The 25,894-nt window shown below is 40.8% G+C and overlaps 1 protein-coding gene across 4 annotated transcripts in view; it reads left to right on the top strand.

Moving 5' to 3' along the window:
- Nucleotides 1-25,542, top strand: part of EGLN3 (egl-9 family hypoxia inducible factor 3) — a 45,608-nt gene extending 20,066 nt beyond the window's left edge. For 3 of the 4 annotated variants that reach the window (XM_061611622.1, XM_061611624.1, XM_061611625.1), the window contains exons 2-5: nt 14,690-14,809; nt 17,838-17,974; nt 20,317-20,390; nt 21,850-25,542. In XM_061611622.1, the coding sequence (XP_061467606.1) occupies nt 14,690-14,809; nt 17,838-17,974; nt 20,317-20,390; nt 21,850-21,887 (369 nt within the window). In that variant the 3' untranslated portion in view covers nt 21,888-25,542. Of the gene's footprint in view, nt 1-14,689; nt 14,810-17,837; nt 17,986-20,316; nt 20,391-21,849 lie in introns of those variants that run through there. The other variant, XM_061611623.1, reaches the window with a different exon arrangement.
- Nucleotides 25,543-25,894: the final 352 nt, after the last annotated feature.

Below are 25,894 nucleotides of genomic sequence, written 5' to 3'. Positions count from 1 at the left end.
CTCCCGATATATATCCTAGGCACAATTAGTGTAATTTGTAACTTAACCTGGTAGCATCTCTCATATGGAAAACTAGAATTCTCCAATGAAAAATGACCTAATTGAACATACTGTAGTGATGTTCCAGTGAACACTGGCCCCCTCCCTGCCTGCAGTTCTACTCAGAAGCAGATTGCAGCATTATATGGCCTGGAGACTGGCTTGTAATGGCTAGCCTTCCTCCTGAGTAAAAATGCTGGCAGGGGCATCTTAAAGGCTGACACTAAAGGACCAGTGTCCAGCATCTTCTCCTCTTCCTGGGTGGATCTACTGGTGCATGGACCATTTATAAACGCCACTCCCAACTTCTTGAAATATTCCACCAATGCTGCCTCCAGAAAATTCTGCAATTTACTTGGGAAGGCAGATGGACTAATGTTAGCATTTTGGAATAAGCAAAGACTGAAACAATGATCCTTCAACATCAACTTTGCTAGACTAGCCATGTTGTCTGAATACCTGACCACCGTCTTCCAAAGCAGCTACTTTACTCCCAATTTAAGGATGGAAAACGGAATATCGGTGGACAGCAAAAGAGGTTTAAAGATGTTCTTAAAGCTAATCTGAAAAGATAATAATGCTGGGAAAAACAGAAGGGAGTAGAAAAAGAGGAAGGCAAAACAAGAGATAGATTGATTCCATAAAGGAAGCCATAGACCTGAACTTACAAGATCTGAGCAGGGTGGTTCATGACAGATGCTCTTGGAGGTCGCTGATTCATATGGTCGCCATAAGTCGTAATCGACTTGAAGGCACATAACAACAAAATCCTAGACACATGTTATTGGAAGCGACTCTCATTTATTTCAGCAGATCCACTGAGCTAGTGCTGTTGACCCATTATATCATAATTCACAAATTAATCATCACTGTCTCAGTCACCCTAATCAATCAGTACAGATGGACATCTGGATATGCACCCTTTTCTCCACCTCAGTGTTCGTCTGGTCCCTCTTGAACCAACTGGATGCATTAAAAAAAATATTTTTTTGCTAATCCAAGAAGTTTTGAAAGACCTGCACAATTTCTTGATGCATGGAGAGATGTATATCCCCATGTAGTAACTGATCCACCCAACAATGCTGGTATAGCTCATGTATGAATTAATCAATGTCATTACCTAGAGCTATATCAGGGCTAGTGACATTTACTCATTTTTTTCTGAAACGCAAAACCTTATGGTACCATCTCAAAATATACATATTTAAAATACTTTAAAGTTGTAGTCTATAAGGTATTAATTAATTGGTACATTAGCTACACCAGTATTTATTGGGTGATTAATAAAATAGAATTATAAAGTTTTAAGTGCTTGCAGGGACTGCTGAAAAATTCGGGAACTACACATTTCTTGCCGCCATAACTTATACATATATAGATAAAGCAGATTCATTTTAAGGTTATCACATCTCTATTCCCCATTGAAACAGGGAGAACATCTGTTTCAGATGTAGGTAATGAGCATGTACTTATACCTTTATTTTCTTGCAAGTCTTAGTCCATGGACACATATCTCATGTGCCTCATTAGATAAGACTCTCTGTCTAGATTGAGTAATATAGTGACAGTGTTGAGGACAATCCAGTGGGAAATTCTTCTGCACAAGTCCCGTTGAAATGAATTGGGGCTGCATTAGGGCAGAGGACATGCAGAAGTACTTACTTTTTCTATATATTTTCTGCATTTTGATCCCAACTTTGCTTCCAAAAAAGGAAAATCCAAGGCAACTTACAAAATATTTTTTAAAATACCTTTATTGAAATAGAGTAGAAGCAGTAACACACTGGTGTTTTAGACCCTCTCAACCATTAGAGTGTCTGATTAGAACTGGGAAGACCCATGGTCAAATCCAGACTAAGGTACAAAACTCATTGGATGACCTTGGGTCAGTTACTATCTCTCAGCCTAGCTTACCTCACTGTGTGTGTGTGTGAGAGAGAGAGAGAGAGCGCACACGCACAAGAGAGAGAATCCTTGTGTGTGTCCATCTGTGCGTGTTTGGGGGTGCCTGGGTTGTGTGTGTGTATGAGGGCAGGGGGACTTTGTGACCCATCGGGGGATGGGCCATTAGCAATTTGTGGAAGGGAAAAGGGTGTTGGTGACTCAGTGGGGGGGCAGGGAGAGCTTCGGCAACCTGTGTGAGGAGCTTTGGTGACCCTAGGCAGGGTTGGCAAGTGAAGTGAGCAAGGGCGGAGCGCCTAGTACTTTATATTAGCATTTTTAATTTCCTACCCCTAAGTGAACTTGTGGACATTATTCATCAAAGGTGATCTAGAGATAGTCTCAATCTCAGTTGTTCTGTAATTGAGGGAAGGCAGCATTTTGCGTTTGGCTTAATTTCTACTTACTGATTTATAAAAGATATCTTTACATACCACATTTTGGTCCTAACAAGGGAATCCAAAGTGGTTTTAAAAATGAATTTAAATAACAGGATGAAAGCACAGCGTTACAAAACCCATGAAGAATTAAAACCTTTAACCTAAAATTAAAAACAAAAGTCAGCCATAATTTTAAGAAAAATTCACTGCCTGCCTAAAAGTCATCAGGGATGGCAGGAAATTCCATACCTGGTGTCTGCTATAAAAAAGATCCTGTTCCATGTTCCCATCACTAGCTGAACCTCTTTTGATGGTGGGAAATCCAACTGGACCTCTGATAATCTCAGCTCATGGGCAACTTCATATAGGAAGTAACAGTCTTTCAGATATCCTGGACCTAAGCTACTTTTTTTTCTTACAAATTCCTTTGGCAACTGCACGACGGACAGAAATTCAACAGGAGCCACTTTTCTCCCAGCAGGCAGCAACAGTGATGAGAAGAAGTGTTTAGCAGCTGCTGAAGAGACGGAATGCCTGTGAAAAAGAAAGGTGGCAACTGTTGTTTGAATGCTTGAAAGAGAGTGGCTAACCTGTGGCCCTCCAGCTGTTACAGAACTACAACGCCCATCATCCAAAGCCAGCAACGGGCAGTGGCCAGGGATGATGGGAGCTGTAAGAGAATAACATCTGAAAGGTTGTAGGTTAGCCATCCCTGTCTTCTCCCAAAGAATCCTGGGAACTGTCATTTGTTAAGGGTGCAGAATGTTGTTAGGAGACCCCCTTGCAGAGCTACAGTTCCCAGCACCTTTAGCAAAGTACAGTTTTCAGGATGCTTTGAGCAAAGCCATGACTGTTAAAGTGGTGTGGATGTGACCACTGAAGGTAGAAATGGCCAAAACAGCACTTGGGGATGGGGAATCAGCACCTTAAATATCAGCTGCCTGTATTTCCCCTCCTGTGTTCTGCTCTGAAAGAATGTGTGAGAGACACAAAGAAGCTGAAGGGTTTTGTATGTGTGTTCTTGTCAAGGAGAGGAGGGCAGGAAAAAAGGAAGCTTCAGCGAGCATCAGAAATAAGAAGTGCTTAGACTTCCGGGAAGGGTGACTTCGCTTGTGCCTGCTTTTGAGACGGGCTCCCGCCTCAAAAGAAGCTTATTCAGATATAAATCAGTCAGAACATTTTTTTTTTTGACTGATGAAATTTCTCCCGGGCAGGGAGAAATGTAGAGATCAACCTCAAAAGCCTGTTTTTGTTGGGAGGACTGGATTTCATTAATTTATGAGAAAAGGTCCTGCCAGCAATGCCGGACAGACTTCCGAACAAGCTCTATCTGATTAATGCGATACGTTTATCTTTTCTTCAAAGAGAAAACGGACTAACAGGCAAGCACCCTTCTTTCTATTATTTTTTTTACTTGGTTTAAATTGTTGCAGCAAAAAGAGATTTGTCAAATGAATCAGCTTTAAAGAACTTCTGGGTGAGCTATAACTCTTCTCTGTTATTCACGAAATTAACAGCTTATCTCTGTTTCTATTGCAAAAAGCTGTCCTGGAAGTGCATTCTAAAGATATAAACAGAAGAGGGATTTCTATTCCGAGGAACATTATATTGTCTGGGACTATTCTCTTTTTGGTCTATTTTATTTTGACGAATCTGCTTCTTCACGACGCCACTAACTGTTTTGATGCTGGGAACTAAATTTGTTTTGTGTTCTTGAACATAGAGAGATAAGGCAGGCTGCTCTGTTTATACTGTGATGTCATCAAGCCTGGAATATTAACCCAATTGTTGCTGAAATAAGAAGTGGTTCTTTATGTTTGTTTTGTTTTGTTTTCGTGGTTTTAAAAATGGCAATCAAGAAAGTGGCTGAGAATCTGGAAGTAATTATGTTTCAGAAAATAATGGATGAGATTGAGATAATGAAACAAACCCTGCGACAGGGCAGTAAGGAGCTGAAAATTGAACTGAGCAAAATGACGCAGGAGCTTAAAGAAATAGGGGATCCTGTGAGAGAGGAGAATGAGATCAGAGATGAGAAAAGAAAAAATAAAGGGAAGATACAAGCCCTGGAGATTGGAACAAATGTGGAATTGGAAAAAGATCTGGAGTTTATGGATATTAGAAATAAAATCTACTGTTTGGAATTTAACGTTATCTCTGAAGAAATTAATGAAGATATTAGAGATAAAGTTATCAATGGCTTGGATAATCTTCTGGACTGGAATGACGTGATGGAGCTTGATATAGAGAAAATCTATGGAATTAACTGCAGCCATGTGACAATGGAAAAACTCAAGAGATGAGCCAGTGCGTTTTGTAAAAAAGAAGAACACAGATATGACTTTACAACAATATTTCAGCAACTTATTCAGAATTGATGGCAAGAAAATATTTGGGATAGAGGAAATTCCCATCAGACTCTTATTATATGACTATGGCTATGACAGCAAGATTATTATGGAATACTGATAATGGAAGATTGGACACTGAAATTACTGGACTTAACAGGACTATTGAAGATGGAAGATGGAATTAATATGGATAATGGAATAATGGCTATTGAAATTATTGGACCTAACAGATTTTGATGAGATGGATTAATCGATATGTTTATTTGGACTATGGTTATGACAATAAGATTATTATTATTATTAACGAGATGGGTTAATCGACATGTTTATTTGGAGAAAAATTGATAGATATATTTCTTAAAGAATTGAAACCTCTCTTTGACTTTTTGTGGAAAGAATAAAGTAATGTTTGTGAGATTTGATGATTAATTAAGATAACTACTGGAGGAAAGTGATTTTATAATATAATTTAAGAGACAGGATTGTTATATATTGTAGACCTACAACTGATTTGATCTGCGACAAATGGGAAGTCAACATTTTATTTTTTTGTTTAATCATTTTTGTTTTGTTTTGTTTTTTGTCTTCGAATGTTTTATGATTTTGTTTTGTATGTTTTATGAAAATTTGAATAAAAATTATTGTAAAAAAAAAAAAAGAAATAAGAAGTGCTGTATGTTTTGTATGTGCTTTCCCTTCCGTCGATCGCTTCTCTATGAAGTGTACTCTGGAGTGAAGTTTGTGTTTGATTGCAGATAGCCTCACGCACCGCACGTAGCACTGTCATTAAGCCATCATCTAGCTGGCAAGGAGCCAGATCACACACACAGCAGTTCTGAGGAAGCCTCCCTGAACCGAAAGAGCTTCCACTGATCTCTGTGTGTGCAGACGCATTGATGCACCAGGAGTGTTTACTCCTGCTAATTGGAGGCTGACTCGTGACTACTCCTGAAAGAAGAGAATTAATTTTCAACAGCCTCACACATTGTCAGGTTGTGATGGCATGGCTGCTCTTGGCATCCAGTCAATCGATTTCAAAATTATGGCACTTCTAGGGACAGAAAGGGGGATGGCTGCCACATGCAATTTCAACATTAAAAAAAAAGGTGGGGGAGAAGTTTAAGGTTCAGGATTGCAAGAAAACCATATGAGAGGGCATGAGGAGAAGAGGCTTGCAGATAAATATTCACGACAGAATAAGCTGAATTACGGGGAGGGGGGAGGTAAAGAGCAAGAGGACGCCCTTCTTACCAAAGAAAGATTAATTGTTTTGATAATCAGAAGAGACTCAGATGTTTGCTGCAAGCAGAAATCACACTTCTATGGCTAGAGCGTTTCTCTCTGCCTTAATTCCAGCCCCCGTAGCCGTTTCTCTTGCTTTCTGGTGAAAAACAATGTAACAATGCAGCCTGTTTGAGAGGACTATTTTATGGCCAAGCGTGCAGACTTTAATTTATTTATCCATTTGTTTTACTTATTTCTAACCTGAAAATAAACTCCCAAGCTTAGGATATGATCCAGCCAAAGTTAAGGGATGGGGAAGATCATCCAGTCTTCCCCACCTGTCCCAAATTCATCGGGAAATGAGCTGGGTTTTTTCCCAAGAAAATAACAAGTGAGAAATCAGCTAATTTCTCAAGCCAATCCAGGTGGCTCAAGAAATTGAGGTGGGGGCAGCAGCACTCAGCCATTCTCTCCGGGAAAAGGGAAGGGTAGAGAAGGTGCTTTGGGGGTGGAGAGGGGGCCTTTCTCTGGCACAGATACTGATCTGTGTGGGAGTTCTGCAGGGACAGGGTTAAAAAGAAAAGGTTCGCCATTGGTGTGGGCTTTTTAAGAGCCCTAGACGTTCCTTTCCAATCCAGCTCTGACAAACTTCTCCAACCTTTCCTAGCTGCCGTTGACTTAATTGGTTTAGAAAAAGAGAACATAGCTACAGTCAATATTTATATAATACTCTTCCTCAAATTGATTGATGGATTGATTTCATAAAGGAAGCCACAGACCTGAACTTACAAGCAGGGCTGTGAAGTTGGTACGTCAAACCTTCGACTCCTCCTTCTCTATTTTTCTACTGTCCGACTCCTTCATAAATGGCAAATGTATATTATTTATTTGTTTTATTTATTTATTATTTGATTTATATCCTGCCCTTCCTACCAACAGGAGCCCAGGGCGGCAAACAGAAATGCTAAAAACACTTTAAGACATCATAAAAAGACCTTAAAATACATTAAAACAAAAAAAATAAATTATTAATTTTATTTTGAAGTCGGAGTCAGTACATTTCTTCTGACTCCGACTCCACCCAAAATTGTTTACGACTCCAACTCCACAGCCCTGAACTTACAAGATCTGAACAGGGTGGTTTATAACAGATGCTGTTGGAGGTCGCTGATTCATAGGGTCGCCATAAGTCGTAATCAACTTGAAGGCATATAACTACAAAACTTCATCAGAAATTTATTTATTTTATTTATTTATTTATTACATTTATATACCACCCCATAGCCAAAGCTCTCTGGGCGGTTTACAGCAAAGAAATTGACATCACAACAATTAAAAATACAAACCAAATTACAACAGAAAACAGCCTAACAGGAGATGTACAGTATTTCAGTAACTGTATTTTATGCATTGGTATCAAAATGTAAAGTGAGCAGTTTGTTTTGTGGGATTGGTTCAGTGTGTGTGTGTGTGTGTGAGAGGGTGGGGTACATGCTGGCTGTTTCTGCAGCTGTTCCGGTGGTTACCAGTTACCTACATTTACATTCAGATGTTCCTACTAGTCCTCTTTCTTCCACCCTTCCTTATTTTCTTTTGAATTAACCCAAAAATGGTGTTGACAGCTGGAAGCCCCACATGGAACAGCTGCATCTTTTCTGGAATAATTCCAACGAGAGCTCTGATAAAATATGATACTGTTTCAGCAGGCTCTAGCAAGGTCCGCAGTAATTTCCCTTCATTGTTTAAACCTTCATCCAAACGTTGCATAGGGGTTGGTGAAAAGAGATGATGTTTCAGCACTTCTCTGCCCACAGTCTGCTACAAGGACTGTCATTTTTTAGCATAAAGATCTTTCAGGTTCATTGTTCTACTTACTCATTTTTTGTGAAGCTGTATATTTCGTACATAGTCATATGCTTTTAAGTATTAAAATATATAGCCCATCCCCTCCCTTAAGTTGGGATCAGAAAACAACTATAAAGTTTCCTGTTAAAATCCCTTTGCAAATTCAAAATAAGTTTAGTTTTTTTAAAAGAAAAATCCCACAACCCTGAATGTCATAATCCCAGATGTTAGAAACGATTTGGAATAGTGTCTTGCAGCATTTACAGGAGATATTTGGATTCATTTTCTGTAGCTGTGATAGTGTAAACAACAATTGATTGAGAACTCCTAGTAAAAATATGAAATGTTTGTTTATATCCCACCTTTTCTCTAAAAAAAAAATCTCAGGGTGGTGTACATGCCCCTCCCATTTTATGCTCACAACACCCCTGTGAGGTATGTTAAGGTGAAAGATAGTGATTGTGCCAAGGTTACCCACTGAGCTTCAAAAATTTAACAAATTTATTATGGCATTTGGCATAAGCTTTTGTGTGCATGTATCATGGTTTAGTAAGGTTTTGAACCCGGGTCTCCCCGCGTTGTAGCGTGACACTCTAACCACTACACCAACCTGGCTGTATCTAAGTGGCCTAGACATTAGTCATCTGTGGGATTTCAAACTGCTTAACTTTAGCTGGACTGCATGCAATTTTTTTTTAATTTAAGAGTATGATCTCTTGAGGGTAACATGTAGTAAACTGTGTTCCAGCAAAAGTAATCCATGCATTCCAACAGGTTCCTACACATGGATCACCTTCCTGATTGGCTCTTGCACAGGGTTAATAATGGTTCACAAACGTTATGATGATCCTTGTGGATTTGGATCTCAGTGTGCAATCGCCACAGAAGCTGGTCAACTTTGAATGCACCTGTCATCTGTTAGGAGGACTGAACTGAGGCACTCCTCCAGTCAGCACAATCAAGGTTTATAGTGCCAAACATCTGTGTAGCTAGCAACATACGCAGGAGCATGTGAGCTGGATTTATAATTAACCTGTAGTTGCTGGTGATTTTATCTCGCTTTTGATGAAAAGTAACTTACTGGCCCGTCATGTTGCAAAGTTTCTATTGCTTCTATTTTTTGTATATGTGTCCAGAGCAAATAAAGTAAGATATTCACTATCAATTACCAAAATCAGTTTTTGGTTTTGTTCTCTGACCTCTACATTGCAAGCATTTATTGGTGAGTGCCAACCAGCACTGAAGATAAAGAGACTTGTCTGACTAAACCACTATTCGGCTTGTATTTGGAGGTAGGGGTGAAAAGAAGGGCGGAAGAAATATTTTGCCCGCTGCATCCTTTCTTTGATTCTAAATCAAAAGGTTTAAAATATGAATCCAATAATATCTCTCTGGGCAGGGCTGTATGAAGTGTAATTTGATTGGGCATGACAGTGTGCCAAGACCATTTCCTTTGTATAGCCGGTGAGCTGGCTGTTACTGTGTCTTGGCTGAAGTTATCCTACAGTGCATGTGTAAATTTTCTTTTCCTACATCAGTCAAGACAATCAGATTATAACCAGTGATTTAGACAACAAGTCTTTACTTGTTTTTAACCCATTACCAAACCTCTGTCAATCAGCCCTCCAATCTAAGACTCTTTATTTGCGTAGTGGCTTGGATGGGGTGATCCTGTTGTGTATAAAGAAGAGAGAGAACACAGGAAGATGCCTCATACCAACTCATGAATTGTGTATGTAACTCAGTAATGTCTGTTCTAACAGGCAGTGGCTCCCGAGGGTCTCAGGCAGAAGTCTTTCACATCACCTTCTACTGGAACCTTTTAATTGGAGATGCCAGGGATTGAACCTGAGACCTTCTGGATGCAAAGCATGTGCTCTTCCACTGGGCTATGCTCCCTCCAGCTGCACCTTTTCTCACAGCCTCCTCACCAGATAGTGGCACATGGTTTTAATGCCAGCTGCTTCAGACTCGGGGGGGGGGGGCTCCAGGTGGAATACATTCTCCACAGAAAGAGTTGAGGTGAGAATGTTCCCTTGTAAATACTAGCACCTGCCTCTTCAGAGCAGGAGACCCTTGGCCTCCAGCAAGAGGCAGTGGTGGTGATGACTGCGCTCATGAAGAATGGCCTTAGGCCTCTGATATGTTTCTAGTTGTAAAAACAGGCTAAATGAGTACGTGCTCTGAAGAAGGACCTTTTTCCTCCTGCCGGGTACTAAACGTGCATTCTCCCTTGTCATCTTCAGTGGTCCTTTGTGGTTCTTGTGGGGGTTTCATATTTGTTGTTCTGGTAAACTGAACAAAACGAGAACAAATGGTTATATTGGTGGGTCTGAAAATATTCAGAGCAAAAAGTATATGGTATGCTTTGGCCAATTCTGCGGCTTGGTCTCAAATAGTAAGCGCATGTTGGCTCATTGTGCAAGCTCCAAGAGATTTGAAAAGCTTAGCAGAAGAGCTAAGAATGACCTGAGGCCATGGAATTCTGCTCCTTTCAAGGCATTAGATATCTTGAAGGAAGGAAACTGATCACCTGAACAGTTTGAAAAAAGAAAGAAGGAGAAAGCATGGCAGGAAAAAATATGGTATTATGGTAATGGAAATAAGTGGCTTTCATAGTATTCTGTGGAGAAGTGATATTCATTTAGGGATATTCCTTCAAATAAGAGACATCTGGCAAATTCAGAAGCAGATCATGAAAATGGAGATAAACTACATTATTTTTATTTATTAAATTTATATCCTGTTCTTCCTCTCAGAGGGAGCCTAAGGTGGTAAACAAAAACACTAAAACACCCTAAAACATCTTAAAAGCAGACTTTAAGATATATTAAAACAAAACATTTTTAAATCATCTTTTAAAAAAAGCTTTAAAAACACCTTAAAAAGCAGATCCAACACAGACACAACCTGGGATAAGGTCTCTACTTAAAAGGCTTGTTGAAAGAGGAAGGTCTTCAGTAGGCGCCGAAAAGATAACAGATAAGGTACTTGTCTAATATTTAAGAGGTGGGAATTCCAAAGTGCCAGTACACTAAAGGTCCACTTCCTATGTTGTGTGGAACAGACCTCCTGATAAGATGGTATCTGCAGGAGGCCCTCACCTGCAGAGCGTAGTGATCGACTGGGTGTAAGACGGTCTTTCAGGTATCCTGGTCCCAAACTGTATAGGGCTTTATACACCAAAACTAGAACCTTGAACTTAGTCCTGTAGCTAATTGGCAGCCAGTGTCGTTTCTTTCAGCAGTGGGGTGACATGTTGGTGATACCCTGCCCCAGTGAGCAGTTGTGCTACCACATTTTGCACCAGCTGCAGCTTCTGGTCCAATCCTAAGGGCAGCCCCACATGGGCACATTACAATAATCCAGCCTGGAGGTTACCATTGCATGGACAAAAGTAGTCAGGCTCTCCTGGTCCAAAATGACCGCAGCTGTCTTACCAGTCAAAGCTGGTAAAAGGCACTCCTAGACACTGAGGTCACCTGGGCCTCTAGCGACTAACATGGATCCAGGAGCACCCACAGACTACGAACCTTTCAGAGGGAGTATGACCCCATCCAAAGCAGGCAGCTGACCAACTATCAGAACTCGGGAACTACCAACCCACCAACTCTATCTTGCTAGGATTCAGACTTGGGCCAATAAACTGAGTCCAGCCCACCACAGAATCCAGGCACTGGTCCAGGGCTTGCATAGCCTCTCCTGATTCAGATGTTATAGAGAAATAGAGCTGGGTATCATCAGCATACTGCTGACACCTCACCCCAAATCTCCTGAAGACTGTTCCAGAAAGCTTCATATAGATGTTAAACAGCATTGGGGACAGGATGGTACCCTGCAGCACCCTACAGCATAATTGCCAGGGGTCTGAAAGACAATCACAAAAAGCTATTATCTGAAAATGACTCCGGAGATAGGATTGGAATCAGTGCAAAACAGTGCCTTTAAAACCCATCTCACCAAGTTGGCCTAGAAGGATATCATGGTCAATGGTATCCAAAGCCATCGAGAGATCAAGTAAGAATAACAGGATCACACTGCTCCTGTCCTCCGAATAAAGGTCACCCATCAGGGCAACCAAGGCCAATTAAGTCCCCTAACTAAACCTGAACCCAGATTGGAATGGGTCAAGATAATCTATTTCAGCCAAGAGCACTTACAATTGCTGCACCACAACCCTCTCGATCACCTTCCCTAAAAAGGGGATATTTGCAACTGGGTGGTAGTTGTCACAAACCAATGGATCCAGGGTGGGCTTTTTCAGGAGTGGTCAGATCACCGCCTCTTTCAGGGCGGTGGGACCACTCCCTCCTGCAACAATGTGTTGAACACACCCTGGATCCACTCGGTCATACCCCCTCGGCAAGCTTTAATAGGCCAAGAAGGGCAAGAGTTGAGAGGACACATTGCTGGCTGCATCATCACAAGCACTTTGTCCACATCATCATGCCGCATCAACTGAAACTGATCCCAAGAAGGTGCAGCAGATGTTGCCCTGGACACGTCACTGGGACTACAGTAGATGTGGATGGGGCATCAAGATTGCTACGGAGGTGAGCAACTTTACCCTAAAAGTACCTTTCAAACAATTCAGTGGGCCTTTAAAGGGTCTACATTTCCTCGAGTTCATGTCAGCAGACTCCTGACAATACAGAAAAGCTCCACTGGATGGCTACTTGAGACTGTGATGGTAGTAGAGAAGTGGGCCGTCTTTGCCACCCTCACTGGCACAGTCTGATGTTTTACTCATGCCTGATCAGCCTTTCGGCATGTCTTGCACTCTAGCCAGTGTCCAGCCTGTTTCATTGCCCTTAGTTCACTGATTTACCAAGCCGCAACCCAGGCTTCACAATGCCGGAGAGGACGCTCAAGGGCAACTGTGTTAAGAGCCCAATGCATCGTTCCACAGCATGACAAGAGCTTCAAGAGGGTCAGTTGCTATATCTATTGGGAACTCCCCCAGGCATTCAGGAATTCTTTGGATTCCATTAGTCTCCAAGGGTGGAGCATCTTAATCTGCCCACCACCCCTGCAGGGGAGGATCTGGAATAGACTATATCTGTAGAGCATCAAGATTGCAGCCTGTTTGCCACAGGAAAACATGCTCTGTGGCTATATACACCTATAACAACTTTTAGTTATATGCTCTGAAACTACATTCTGGGTACTGATCTTGAAAGTTCTCTTGTGAAAGTCCCACCGAAATGAAAGTGAGCTATGCAAGTGCTTTTGCACCTTTGCCATTCACTTCAGTGGGGTTTGCTTAGGAGAATTTTCTGGTGCATTGTGTCCTGTGATTAAAGGGCACCCGAATAACTGAGGGCTGAACTGGATATTACACAGAAATACAGAGCATAAACCCTCTAGTCCCTGTTGTCTCGAGGAAAGGCAGCTTTGGAGTAATTCATGGAGGATAGGATCATCAATGGCTACTAGCCTTGATGGCTGTGTTCTACCTCTACTGCTGGAGGTGCCTCTGAATATCAGTTGCTGGAAATCACAAGTGGCGACAGTGCTGTTGGACTCAGGTTCTGCTTGTGGCCTTCCCATAGGCTTATGGGTGTTCACTATGAGAACAGGAATCTGAACTTGGTGGGCTCTTATTTATTTATTTATTTGATTTATATCCCGCCCTTCCTCCCAGTAGGAGCCTGAGGTGGCATTCTTATGTTCAAACCATGTGAATAAGAAACAACAGCACTGGGTGCAGGGGACACCTAATCCTTTCTCCATCTGCTATATTTCTGCTCAACATTGCCTCCTCAATCAGCTACCCTCTTGCTGCTCTGGTTCAAATGCAATTTTTGTGAGGATGATAACGTTTCTGGTGGTGACGGGAAAGCAATTGAAGGTTTAGTGCAAGTGTTTTCATGGAATGTCAAGTTTGGCCCCCCAAATCCTAGCACTGTAGCACTGGAAGGGACTAGAAGGAAACCAAACCATCCAACCTGCTGTGCTCACACACAATGCTTGCTCCACTTTCAGTGGGGGCTTATGCAGGCAGCAGGACCAGTGTCATGCAGGATTGTGGTGATCATTCCTACATTAATCCTGCTGAATTTTAAAAAATGCTGTTTAAATTCTCTGCTGCAACATGATTGACTATTCCTCAATTTCACCTTCTAATCTCCAGCCTAAAATTATTAGTGAATCAGTTGAGATAAAAATTAGTTTCACATTCTTCTCCAGGAGCATTAGTCTTTAAGAGCGTTGCTCTTGATTTCATGGGAGCAGGATTACCTTGGAGAATAGGGTGTGTATGAATAATCTTGTTAGCATCTACAGAAATCATTCAGCGATCAGTGAAAACCTTGACGTTTTATTTTGGTTGATGGCATAAAGGGTAAGTAGAAAGCCTGGGGAATTTATGAAAAATCGACCTGGTGCTCCTTCTCTTCATATCTAAAGCCCTATACAGCTCAGGACCTCATTACCACAATGACTGCCTCTCCCCATATGAATCGGGCTAGACCCAGCGGTCCTCATCAGAGGCCCTTCTCTGCAGAGCCCCATCCAAAGGAGGTGCAGAGGGTGGCCACAAGAGAGCAGCCCTTTTTAGTAGCGCTGCTCTCTCCTGGGAGACATGCCTGGCACCATCCTTGGCAATCTTTATGCACCAGGCTCAGACCTTTCTGTTCACTCACGTCGTGGGTTAATGTTGCCTTCTACTTTGGTGCCCATCTTTTAGTGGACTGGGTAGAAAGTGGTTTTTTCTAATATGTTGCTGGATGAGCATTTTATGGATTTTGTATTGTCATTGTTTAAAAAAATTGTAAGCTTTTAAATTGGTTTTTATCTATTGCATTTTATTTTGCCAAGTCTCTTTGAGACCTTTTGATTATATAAAGCAACTGATAATAACAATAGTAGTAGTAATAATAATTGTAATTATAATATTTCATTACTTAGGCAATGGTAGCCTGCTACCCTGGGAATGGAACTGGCTATGTGCGTCATGTAGACAATCCCAATGGTGATGGGCGCTGTATCACTTGTATTTACTACCTGAATAAGAACTGGGATTCAAAGGTAGGAAGAGCATGATATTTTGAAATGCACACACAAGCATGATTTCTCCATTTAGTTGCTTTCTTAGTCTTTCACACTTTTCTGAACTATGTGGAATATCTTAAGCCCAGAGTGCCTGGCAGGGAGGGGCAGTGCCATGGACCTGGCCTCCCAACCATGCACGGGGGTGTGGCAGGTGGCAGCAAGGTGAGAGTGATTTGGGTGCAGTGGTGGGAGCACAGAATTGGCTCCACTGGTGCAACTGCCCTGCCCTGCCCTCTCTGCCTCACACTATACCGGTATGTGGCAGTGATGCTGCTGTCATGAAGCCACGTCCACAGGGATGCTCCTCCTCACCAGCTGCTCCTGGTCTAAGCCAGCTGTCCCAACCTGATGTCTTCCAGATGTTTAGGATTACAACTTCCTCAGCCCCAGCCAGCACAACTCATGAGAATTGTAGTCCAAAACATCTGGAGGGTACCAGGTTGGGAAGCAAACTGCTGTGTAATTTTACTACAAACAATATATAGATAATTGTTCAATAAATGAAAATAACCCATAATACCATTGCTGTTTACGGTAAGCACAAGGGAAATATGAAGCCAAAACTCATTTCCTTGCATTATTTTCATTTTCAATTGACACAGTTTATGGAAGACAAGTGGTTATTCAGAGATTCTGGGCTGAGGATGTGGCTGCTGTTTAAATAAATGGATGAAGAAGGTTTTAGCTTGAGGAAAACAAAACGGCACCACAAAGAAACGAATGCACTCTTGACAGCTGCAGCAGATTAAATAAACAATGACAGGATAGTTTGTGGTCCTCTCATCCTTTGAACTATCCCTCTCCCATGAAACAACCTTTAAAGAATGTTAAAGGAACATTTGAGCTTAAGAGCGTTTTCTCTTTGTCTTGCATTATGAATAAGAAGATTGTGCAAACTTGTATTTGTCCATGTTGCAGAAGCCTCCCCCTTCCCATGCCTTAACCATAACCTCAGAAAAGTAGTGGATTTGCTAACATACCTGTTTGGGGCTTGGAGGCAGTTTGCTGCTGATATACCTAAAGAGAAAGGAGTTGGCATTTTGCCTTTAGGATTGCTATCTGTGAAAAGCACTTTTCAAAGCCCTGAATCTGAAAAAATGTCCACTACAGTTAATAGTAATGTCCAGCCATTGTGGCTGATATTGACAGAATGGCGCAGCTTGCACATGATGGTAAACCGTAGTTAATCGTTTACAACAAAAGCATCTGAAAGGGCTCTTTCACTCCTCCCCACCTGTGCTGTGAAGAAAAAACACACAATCCCTGGCTTAGCCTTACATCTGAACTAGGGATTGTGTTTGTTTTGCTCCAACAAACCATGTTCAGTAATCCAAGAACAAATTTAGCTACTGATTGTGGTTTCTTGGGAACAAAACAAGCCATGTTCCCTGATTTGACCATGACTGTCACCCAGGGTTTGTGATTTGTTTTCTCATAATGCTAGTGTGGGGGACTGAAATAGACCAGAATGGTTTGATTGTGGTAAACCATTAATTATGGTTTACTGCAATGTGCAAACAAGGTCCATAAGGTCCCAAAGTCTCTTTGAGTAGGAAAGTGAAGAGTCCTGTCTGCATTTTCCTTTCAAAAACCCTTTTCTGTTCAGACTTTTATTTAAATATAAGAGGTATATATAAATTGTCCAATGGATGAAATGGCTTGCTGCCTCCTGGAGAGTTCATTATAACTTCCAATTATTTTTCATTTAACAAAAATGTAGAATCTGCTTGATTGTAACAAAACCTCTAAGTGGTTTAGAGAATAAGAGAATGTTCTTTAAGCATACAGAAAAGTCACAAACACACATATCATGCAGCTCTTGTAGCTACATCAGCTCATCAGGAGCTACAGTTGGATGCAATCACTATTGGACATGCATGCCCTATTGAAATGTGTAAACCTGGGCTTATTTTCGGAGCTTTATTGGTGGCTATAAAATGTTTGCGAACTCTACCGTCTTCATGTGTTAAAGTCCTCAGCCAGCACTGTTGCCCTGCCCTTCTTCATGGCTGACTATGAGATTGTGGGACCAGAGCTGGCTTTGAAGTCTGTATGGTTCAATTCTTCATGTCAGTGTCGGCATTTCCCAGGAAAAAAAGTGCCTGCTTTTTCCATTGAGGCTTCCCATGTTCCTTGTGAAGTAAAAGCTCTGAACCAAAATCATGAACTGCTGTATTGTGGGTGTGCCCTAAGGCTTCCAACGGGGCTTTTGTATAAGTGCCAATGGCAATACTGAGAGAAATAAATAAACAGAGGGGTAAAGTACTCAGGTTTAGTGTGCCAGTGACTAAACAGTAAGCAAACTCTGTTGTAACAGTAAAATCAACACATGGACCTCATGGAAGTTTGTGGGGAGGGGTGAAATCTTTTTTTCTTTTCAGGAGAAACATGAGGTTCTGAAGGCTTAGCAAAAAGAGCATTCGTCCAATCCACCCCTTCTCCATTAAGAGTTCATTCATTTAAGAAAAATACAGCCAAACGAAGTTAAAAAACACAAGTGTACACTTAAAACATTCTATGGAATTGGTATGGAAGCTTGCAAGTTACAGTGAGCCCTCCAAGAGGCAGCAACCTTTAAAAAAAAAAAAACACCATAAATGATAGAAGGGCATTCTATAAAAAGGGAGACAGAAAAGTAACAGCTTTCTTGATATTATCAGGAAAAGTCCTTGATATAGCCTACTTCCCCCATGTCGCCTGTATTTGTCATGTGGCTAAATACAGCTGTACTTTGAGAAACATTTCTGTATTTATCCTATTGACAGTCAAACATCATTTCTAACCCCATTAATGGTACCAGGGAGGCAGAAATTGTCAGCGCTTAAAGCTTCTTTGTGTACCTTTGCCACAATTTTCCCCCAGTAATATTTTTGTTTCACTTTACATTGAATCTTCCATTTTGCCCTAATTTTTGCACACGTAAGAAGAAAGCAAGCCAGTTTATGGTGTGCTTGTGAATCATAAGTTTAAAATGAATACTATTTTTCTCTCTGTGTCTCTCAAGCTGCATGGGGGAATTCTACGAATATTCCCGGAGGGCAAATCTTACGTAGCAGATGTTGAACCGATATTCGATAGATTGCTTTTTTTCTGGTCAGACCGAAGAAACCCACATGAAGTGCAGCCCTCCTATGCAACAAGGTAAAGGAGATGTGAGTGTGTTTGTTTTTTTAAAAAAGTATCATTGGATTATACCCATCTGTGGAATCTATGAGTGGAATGGGCTTCCACTCCGGCAATGGAGCTTTCCCTGCCTCTTCTCCCTGCAGTGCCCTGTGTGCCCTCCAAATCTGCCCCCAATGTTTGGCAGAGTAGATTTGGGGGCAATGCAGAAAACTGAGGTGCGGGGGAAGAGCAGTGGGAATAGGAAGGGAAAGACTGCTCACATGATCCAGGATTTCACCCTTGGATAGTTTGTATTTTAATATCCTGCTTATTCTGTAAGATTGGCGGCAGTTGATTGGTTTTAGCTGTTGGATAGGCGCTCTATTGATAGCAATGTGGTTGCTTCACTGTGTCGATTTTATTATTGAATTGTGGTTAGTTGGACTTTCTTGGTTTTGTTGATTTGGAATATTGTTTTAATTCTTTGTATTATTTTGAATGTCACCTAGAAAACATTTCTATTTGACTAATAAATAGTAAATAAATCCAAAGTAATGGGTCCACTGGTCTGTGACAGGCTACATAATTTCCATGCAGAAGATCCGAATTCGAATCCCCAGCATCTCTAGTTGAATGATGTGGAGAAGCATATCTGAGAAGGACCTTTCGTACTCTTCCTGAGACCTGGAGATTTGCTACTAGTCAAGCGAAATGAAACTGGGCTATATGACAAATATTCTGGCCGTCATTAAAGTCACGATGAACTTTGCTGATGAAATGAGCAGGGGGAAGGGAATATCACTTGCTTCCTTGTTGCTGCTCCACAATACAAAATTTACTGGATGTCTTACAATATATACATTTAAATACAAAATAGATAGAAAATGCAAAATAATTTAAGTACAAAGTAATGTATAAGGCCATCAAACCAAAAGCAACATAAATGCAACAAAAACAAGATCCAAAACTAGAACAAAGGATCACACTAAAGGGTTTATTTAAAAAACAATGAGAAACTGTTTGAGCGATCACAAAACCAGTTTTAATTCATTATATTTACCTTCTGATGGCATCTCTTTTGTTTTTGAGGAAATGACTTTCGCATTTTGACATTTCGAGTTAAAAAATATGAAAAGCGAGCTGTTCTTGTGCCAGTGATCTGCATATGCATGGCTTTGCATAAAATAGTATGCAAATTCATGTTGGCCTCTTGACGCAACATGTGCTTCCATTGTCTCTCTGGATGCTGAACATGTTGACCTGCCCTGTTCAGAAGAGTACCTCATGCTGGGAGATTTTTCTAACCTGATCAGGTTTGGTACATGTAAGCAAGCAATAGTATAATGGATTCTTTAAAAGCAACTGCATAACGGTTGAGGCATATAGCAAACAGTTTGTTGACAGTGACTTTCCATTTAAATCTTGGTTCAGAAGATTGAGATCTCAGTTTAATGAGCCAAGATATGCACAAGCTTCAGGCACCTGCATGCACCCTCTTTGCTCCTCACTTCACGCAAGCAAGTAAATGACCAAGGAACCACAGTTAACCATAACTTCCAGTTATGTCCAGATCAGGAACCTATGGTAATGGCTTTCAAACAAGCCAGGATCTGGAAGCCAACTTTAAACCATGACTTCATATTCTAACTTCCTGGTTCAGACATAACAAGAACCTGTGGCCAACTGCAAACCCTGACACAAATCATCACTTGTGCAAAAGGAGGAGCAAGTAGGTGTCTGAAGCTTGTGCCTATTTTGGCTTATTAAGCCAAGATCTCGATAGTTCAAAAGCAGCCTATAAAAAGTTTTCCAATCGCTGACTTGAAACCTTAGATTACCACCACCTTTTTCCACATGCCTTTGCCCCTGTGGTTACTGCTGCATCTGCAATTGCTCTCACTCTGATCTGGGTATGCCTAAAAGATTTCTGCTTATATATTTTTTTTCTGATGGCATTTTTATGTTAACAACACCTGCCATCTTGGGAGGTTTGCTTTAGACAGTGTATTGGGTAGCTATAGCCAACTATCTTCATGCTTCAGAATATTGGCATACGCTACCAAGAGACAATTTAGGTAAGTTGCTGCATGCTCTTTTAATCTCTGGAGATGTCTCTAACTGAACAGAGATGAAGGCATAAAATCCAGCTATATTTTCCTGCCTATTTATATCGGCGTGCCTTGTTTGCAAATGAACAGAGTTATTATGTGCATGCCTAGACTGTCACCTACTGACCAATTTGGTTGCTTTTTAATCTATTTCTAACGTAGAAGTAAATCACTATTTCTGTATTATTTTTTATAGGAGAGAAAAGTGTAGTTATCTTCTCTCAGTAGGGTAGCATTCAGAGGCATAAATCAATTTCTTCTCCTTCGCAGGTATGCCATGACTGTGTGGTATTTTGATGCTGAAGAACGAGCAGAAGCCAAAAAGAAATTCAGGAATTTAGTTGGTATGTTCATTTCTTTACACGATTATCAGATCTGTATAATTACCACTTACCATTTTGTGATATCACAAGCACCATAGAATTAATTATATGGGACTCAATTTATGCCCAATCCAGGAATTCAATCCATATTTGAAAATAGGTTCTGCTGGTAGATATGCTGGGTATGCAGTAGCCTGCATTCCACAATTTGGGTAATGCATCCAGAATGGTACACATTTAGCCCCATGCAGAAGCTTCTCTGAAATGTTTGCATTCTCACAAGGAGCAGAGGCTGACAACCTCTTGCCCTGCCTGTCGGTCCCTTGATTGAGCACTAGTCATTAAATAATTCGGATAATATAATTTCTTCATAGGTGAGATCCAAACTACACAATGGCCCAGTTCACACTTCACATTAAACCACAGTTTAGAACAAACTATGGCTTAATGTGAGCGAGCAGCATCTGGCGCATGCTGCTCAAAAGTATCTGTGGTGCTCCTCCTCCTCTGCTGCTGCTGCCACCACCGCATCACAGGCAAAATAAACCAGAATTTGGCTTCCCATGTCTTCTGAACTGGGGCTTATGGTTTGTTTCCTCCAAACAGACCTTGACTAGTAAGCCAAGAATAAACCTTGGCTTATGGTTTGTTTGGAGAAAACAAACCGTTAGCTGGATTTAGATGACATGATCAGTCAGACTGTGGCTTGTTTTGTCTGCATCAAGGAAGCAGCAGGAGTTGGTCATGAGCACCTTGGGAATGTTTGAGCAGCATGCACCAGGATGCTGGTCCTTCCTATTAAACCATAGTTTGTGTTGAAATGTGGCTTAATGTGATGTGTGAACTAGGCCAAGTTAAAGAAAGGATGGCTGCTTGCACTCAGGTCCTGCTTGTGGGCTTCCCCCAGGCACCTGGTTGGCCACTGTGAGAACAGGATGCTGGACTAGATGGGCCACTGGCCTGATTCAGCAGGCTCTTCTTATGTTCTGGATGATGTGATGTCATTACACACGGGGGGGGGGTTGCATCCTGCAAGCAGGACCCAATGAAGTGGAAGGTGGGTGGGATAATTTGATGCACAATCATATCACATCAAACATCATCTTAGAATGAAACTTTACCATGAAGGTGGGAAAGAGATACAGCTGTACATTCCTCATAATATTTTGTTTCGGCCTAGCCAAAGTTCTCTTCTGATTTCAGATTTAGCATTTACTGAGGGGGCAGTTGTGATAAGTAGCAAGATCAGGTTTTGGTCTGGTTTTTCAAGCATGTGGCAGTGTAGTTAGACTGATTGTTGGACTTCAAAGGTCAGGGTTCGGATGCCTGCTCAACTGTAAAGCCAAACAGTAATGTCAAGAATATTGGGCATTTTCTCTAGGAAAGGGACATACTGAATATTTGAGTGTATGAACATTATGTAGGTCTGCCCCCTGTATCTCTTCTGCCAGTTAACTATGTTTTCAATTTTTCATTGTAGATGCAGGGAAGACAGAAGCAGTTCTTAATGAAGACTGAACAGTGGTTTATCCAATGCAATTATTTTGTAGTGACAATTTTGGGACTGTTTGCAAGCAATAAGATCCAAAGACGAGGTCTGTTTCCAGTGCTTATTGGATGCTCTTCTTGCAAAAATGCACTATTTTTTGGCACTGCCTAGCATTTGCATATTACAGTGATGGTACTCGTGGCAGCTTCCTATCACACCTATTTGTCATAAAGCACCCCTATTTTCTACTTGCCTTTAAGTGAAGAATGCCATCAGGGTTTTAGAAAGTGAAGAATATCACCAAGCCTCCAGCTCATGTCAAGGTCAAGTTGGCAATACTGCTAATAAAGATTCTAAGCGTTCGAAATAGTTGAGGAAGCCCATGTCTTAGTTGCACTTCATGTACATTTTTTCTAGTTCAATGGGAAAGAGCTTTACAAAGGATCCTCCATGGCAACACACTACAGATGGGAAACAACACAAGCAATCAGAGATGCAAAACGGAACGACATATTTGTCAGAAGCCACGTTCATTATGCGCAACTTGGGGCTTTTTATGGGCCGCTTTGTCACTTTGCTTACAGACTATTGGCTTCACTGGCCTATATCATTATTACTATTTTTTTAAAAACGGTAAGCCTATCACTTACCATAAAATTGCCTGGATTTTATCCACGTTGCTAAAGCCAACCAGCAGCAGCGGTTCCATCGCTTTGCCTTTTAAAGCCCCAGGGCAGAGGCAGAGGCAGTTGTGCAGCTGTCCACTGTTTTGTGACAATCATTTTCTTTTCTGAAGTATGAGGGATATGTGTATGATTTTCATTTGCTTCATTTTATGAAGCAGCCAGTCCCACTTCCTATCCAAATTTGTAAAGGTTTTAGGAAACGTTGATGGCCAACTACAGGCATATATGTCAAGAGTTCACCTAGTCACGCTTTATTTTAATTTTATTTTTTTAAACTGATCTTCCACCAGCCATGCTTTGTAAAACAGAAATAGAGCTCTGTATGTTTGACTGGCAAATCACGGCAGATAACTGGGCAGCTTAAGAGACATGGGATGCCATCGTGAATTAGTTTAAATCTGTGATTGAATTTCTTATCCGACATCAATGGAGTCTAGACTGTACAACTGAATCTCAAATTTAACACTGTTTGTGAATGCAAGAAAAAGTATGTTCAACATTGTAATCTTAGAACTCAGTCCTAAGATTTGTTGTGCGAGTAAACTGCTGAGGCAGGTATGGTAATTATCAAGCACACCTTTTCTTACCCAAGTTTCACTTTTTTAAACAAAATATATATATTTAACAAATAACTTTTCTATTCTTAGTAGCAGAACCAAGACATTCAGCACTTAGCATGGATTGTGCTTAGGGTGGGAGCAATACAATGGTTATTCCCCTCAAAATATTCTTGTTTTCACCAACTATGTAACACAGGGGTTTCCAAACTGTGGTCCATGGACCACCAGTGGCCCACAAGCTTCATTCAGATGGTCCGTGACATGTCCTCATTAAATGTTAATATTGATTTTAATTGTATTTTGTTGCTTCTTTTATTTCTTATATTGTATTATAATTTGAATTCTGTGGAATCCAAATTGTAATACAATAAAATGTAACATGAGAAATAAAAGAAGCAGTAAAAATACATTTTAAAATAATCTAACACAGTGCTTCATAATTGCTACAACGGGTAGAAAAATCATTAAGTAGTCCACGGAGACAATTAGCAAGTTTCAAGTAGTGGTTCATGAGGGGGAAGGTTTGGGAACCACTGATGTAACATAAACATCCTCTGGATAGGAATTCACTCTCTTCACTACCCATAGCAATGTTGTGAATCTTGCTTTGTTCTTCCATGTGTACATATTTTCTTCCACGTTCCATAGCCTTCCAGGAACTTAATTGGCTCTGGCAATTTTATTTTTCTTTTCCTTTTCTTGGTCACTAAATTTTCTGCTATTACGCTTTATACAGCTAAAGAATGTTGTCATATTCCCTTATTCCTGGATAAGCATGCTGCTTCCCAAGAACTAGAGCCTGTGAACAAGACTAATATTTAGGCACTGTTCAGCCTTAGTACGTATCTGTGTGAGAATATCTAAGCCATTTAACAATACGGTATGTAAAGGCAATATATTTCATAGCAAAATGACTTTGTTTCAGAAAAAAAAGACGTTTACTGTCTGTATTTGAAGTCTGAATTTTAAGATGCTTCTGAATTATTCCACTTCATACATTTTTCCCTTGAATTCCTATGTGATCAGGATGGATTTATACATTTTGGTGGGATGCTGTGTGACTTCAGCACACACAGTCTACTTAATTTCAGAAAGAAGTGATCAGCACAAATTAAGACTCGAGTAGATAAAGCATAGAAAGCCAGTTCATCCCATCTCTGTTAGTGAGTGATAACCCCCCCCCCGCAGATAACCCCTAAATAGCTGGTCAGTTGGAAAGGAAATGTATGTATACCACACACACACACACACACACACACACACACACACACACACACACACACACACACACTCTCTCTCTCTCTCTCTCTCTCTCTCTCTCTCTCTCTCTCTCTCTCTCTCTCTCTCTCTCTCTCTCTTTTATAAAGCTACGTCCTCACCAGTCATTGATAAGCAAAGTCCTGCCTGCTCATCCCTTTTAACCCCTAAGCATCTTAAAACTTGAAAAGCCTAGGCAGGAATACTTTAGGGGGGACGCTTATATGCCGTTTCCAACTCTACTATTCTGTGAGGGCTATGGTAGTAAGGTTGGTGCGTTTGAATGTCTGAGCATTTTACTGACTTACATTTATGCAACATTTATGATAACTTTCAGATTATTATAAAAAGATAAAGTGTTTTGAATGGCTTTGAATCCAATTTCAGCAGTCAGTAATTGATCTATTAAGAAACTGTCTAGAAGTCAAAGATACTTTTGATATTATTCAGGCCCCCACCAAAGGGCACCAGCTGAAGACTAGAACTGGAAGGAGTGTAAAATAATTTCAGTGCATTTAGTATTAATAAAGCATGTTTATTAGACACTTGAGTTTCAACTCAGATGCTTTTACCTGAGGTAAAATAATTGCAAGTCACCATTCATGGAGTGACAGCATAATGTTCTCTACACAAAAACATGGTGTGTACACCATTAAGTGTATGGGATTACAGCCTTCATTGATTAGTCTAATAGTTAACTCAATTAAAAGCATGCAGTCCAATAATTATCTTTCCAAATCCGATTCCTTTGCACATCAAGCACACCATACAAAGTTGTTGTTCAAAGCAATTGTGTTTACTGTGGAATGAAATTCTGTTCTTGTTTTTGCATCTCATACTAATGTTTTGTTCCTTCCATACTGATTAGATAATTTTGGTATTACTTTTCAACATAATCAGTTCTACTGTTGTTTGCATGGAAATTGCACCTATTTGCTGGCAAATTTCTCTTTTTTTTCTTCTTTTGTGACTTACTCCCTAACAATCTCTCTGGGAGTACATTTTGGGCATACATTTTGCCAGGTTGCATGCTGGTCATTGTTGCTGGCAGGTGGGCTGGATGCTGAATGATTCTGTGGTATTTTGCCGTCATACCCACATTTTGTGTTCATGTTATTTTTTTAAAAGTGGAATGAAATAAAGTGTTGCAGGAGTCAATAAACACTGGGTGACATCCATCATATTCTGTACTGGCTCAATAATTCCGTGTATTCTTATTAATTTCTAGTGATGAGCTGAGAGCATACCTGGGTTTATAGCGCTGCAAATTTCACTCAGAATCATCGGCTTATCGTGAACTGTTGTGGCTGGACCTTGGGTTGATAGGCAACTCAGGGAAGCTGCCAATACAAAAACAGCTACTACTATTGAACTGCTTTTCTTTAGTTTCCTCCTGTGCAATGTTCTGGGGGCCACGTGTCAATGGCAGGTGCAGCCGAAGGCAAAAGTGGGTGGAGCATTAAATGTAAATGTTTCCTTCGTACAGTAGATTAGTTTCTGCACACACCCACAAACCACTCTGTCCTCCATCCA

This window comes from Rhineura floridana, chromosome 2 (genome assembly GCF_030035675.1).
Source record: "Rhineura floridana isolate rRhiFlo1 chromosome 2, rRhiFlo1.hap2, whole genome shotgun sequence".
NCBI classification, from domain to species: Eukaryota; Metazoa; Chordata; class Lepidosauria; order Squamata; family Rhineuridae; genus Rhineura; species Rhineura floridana.
The sequence above is the reverse complement of the archived record's forward strand: the minus strand, read 5'-3'. Positions and strand labels throughout refer to the sequence as shown.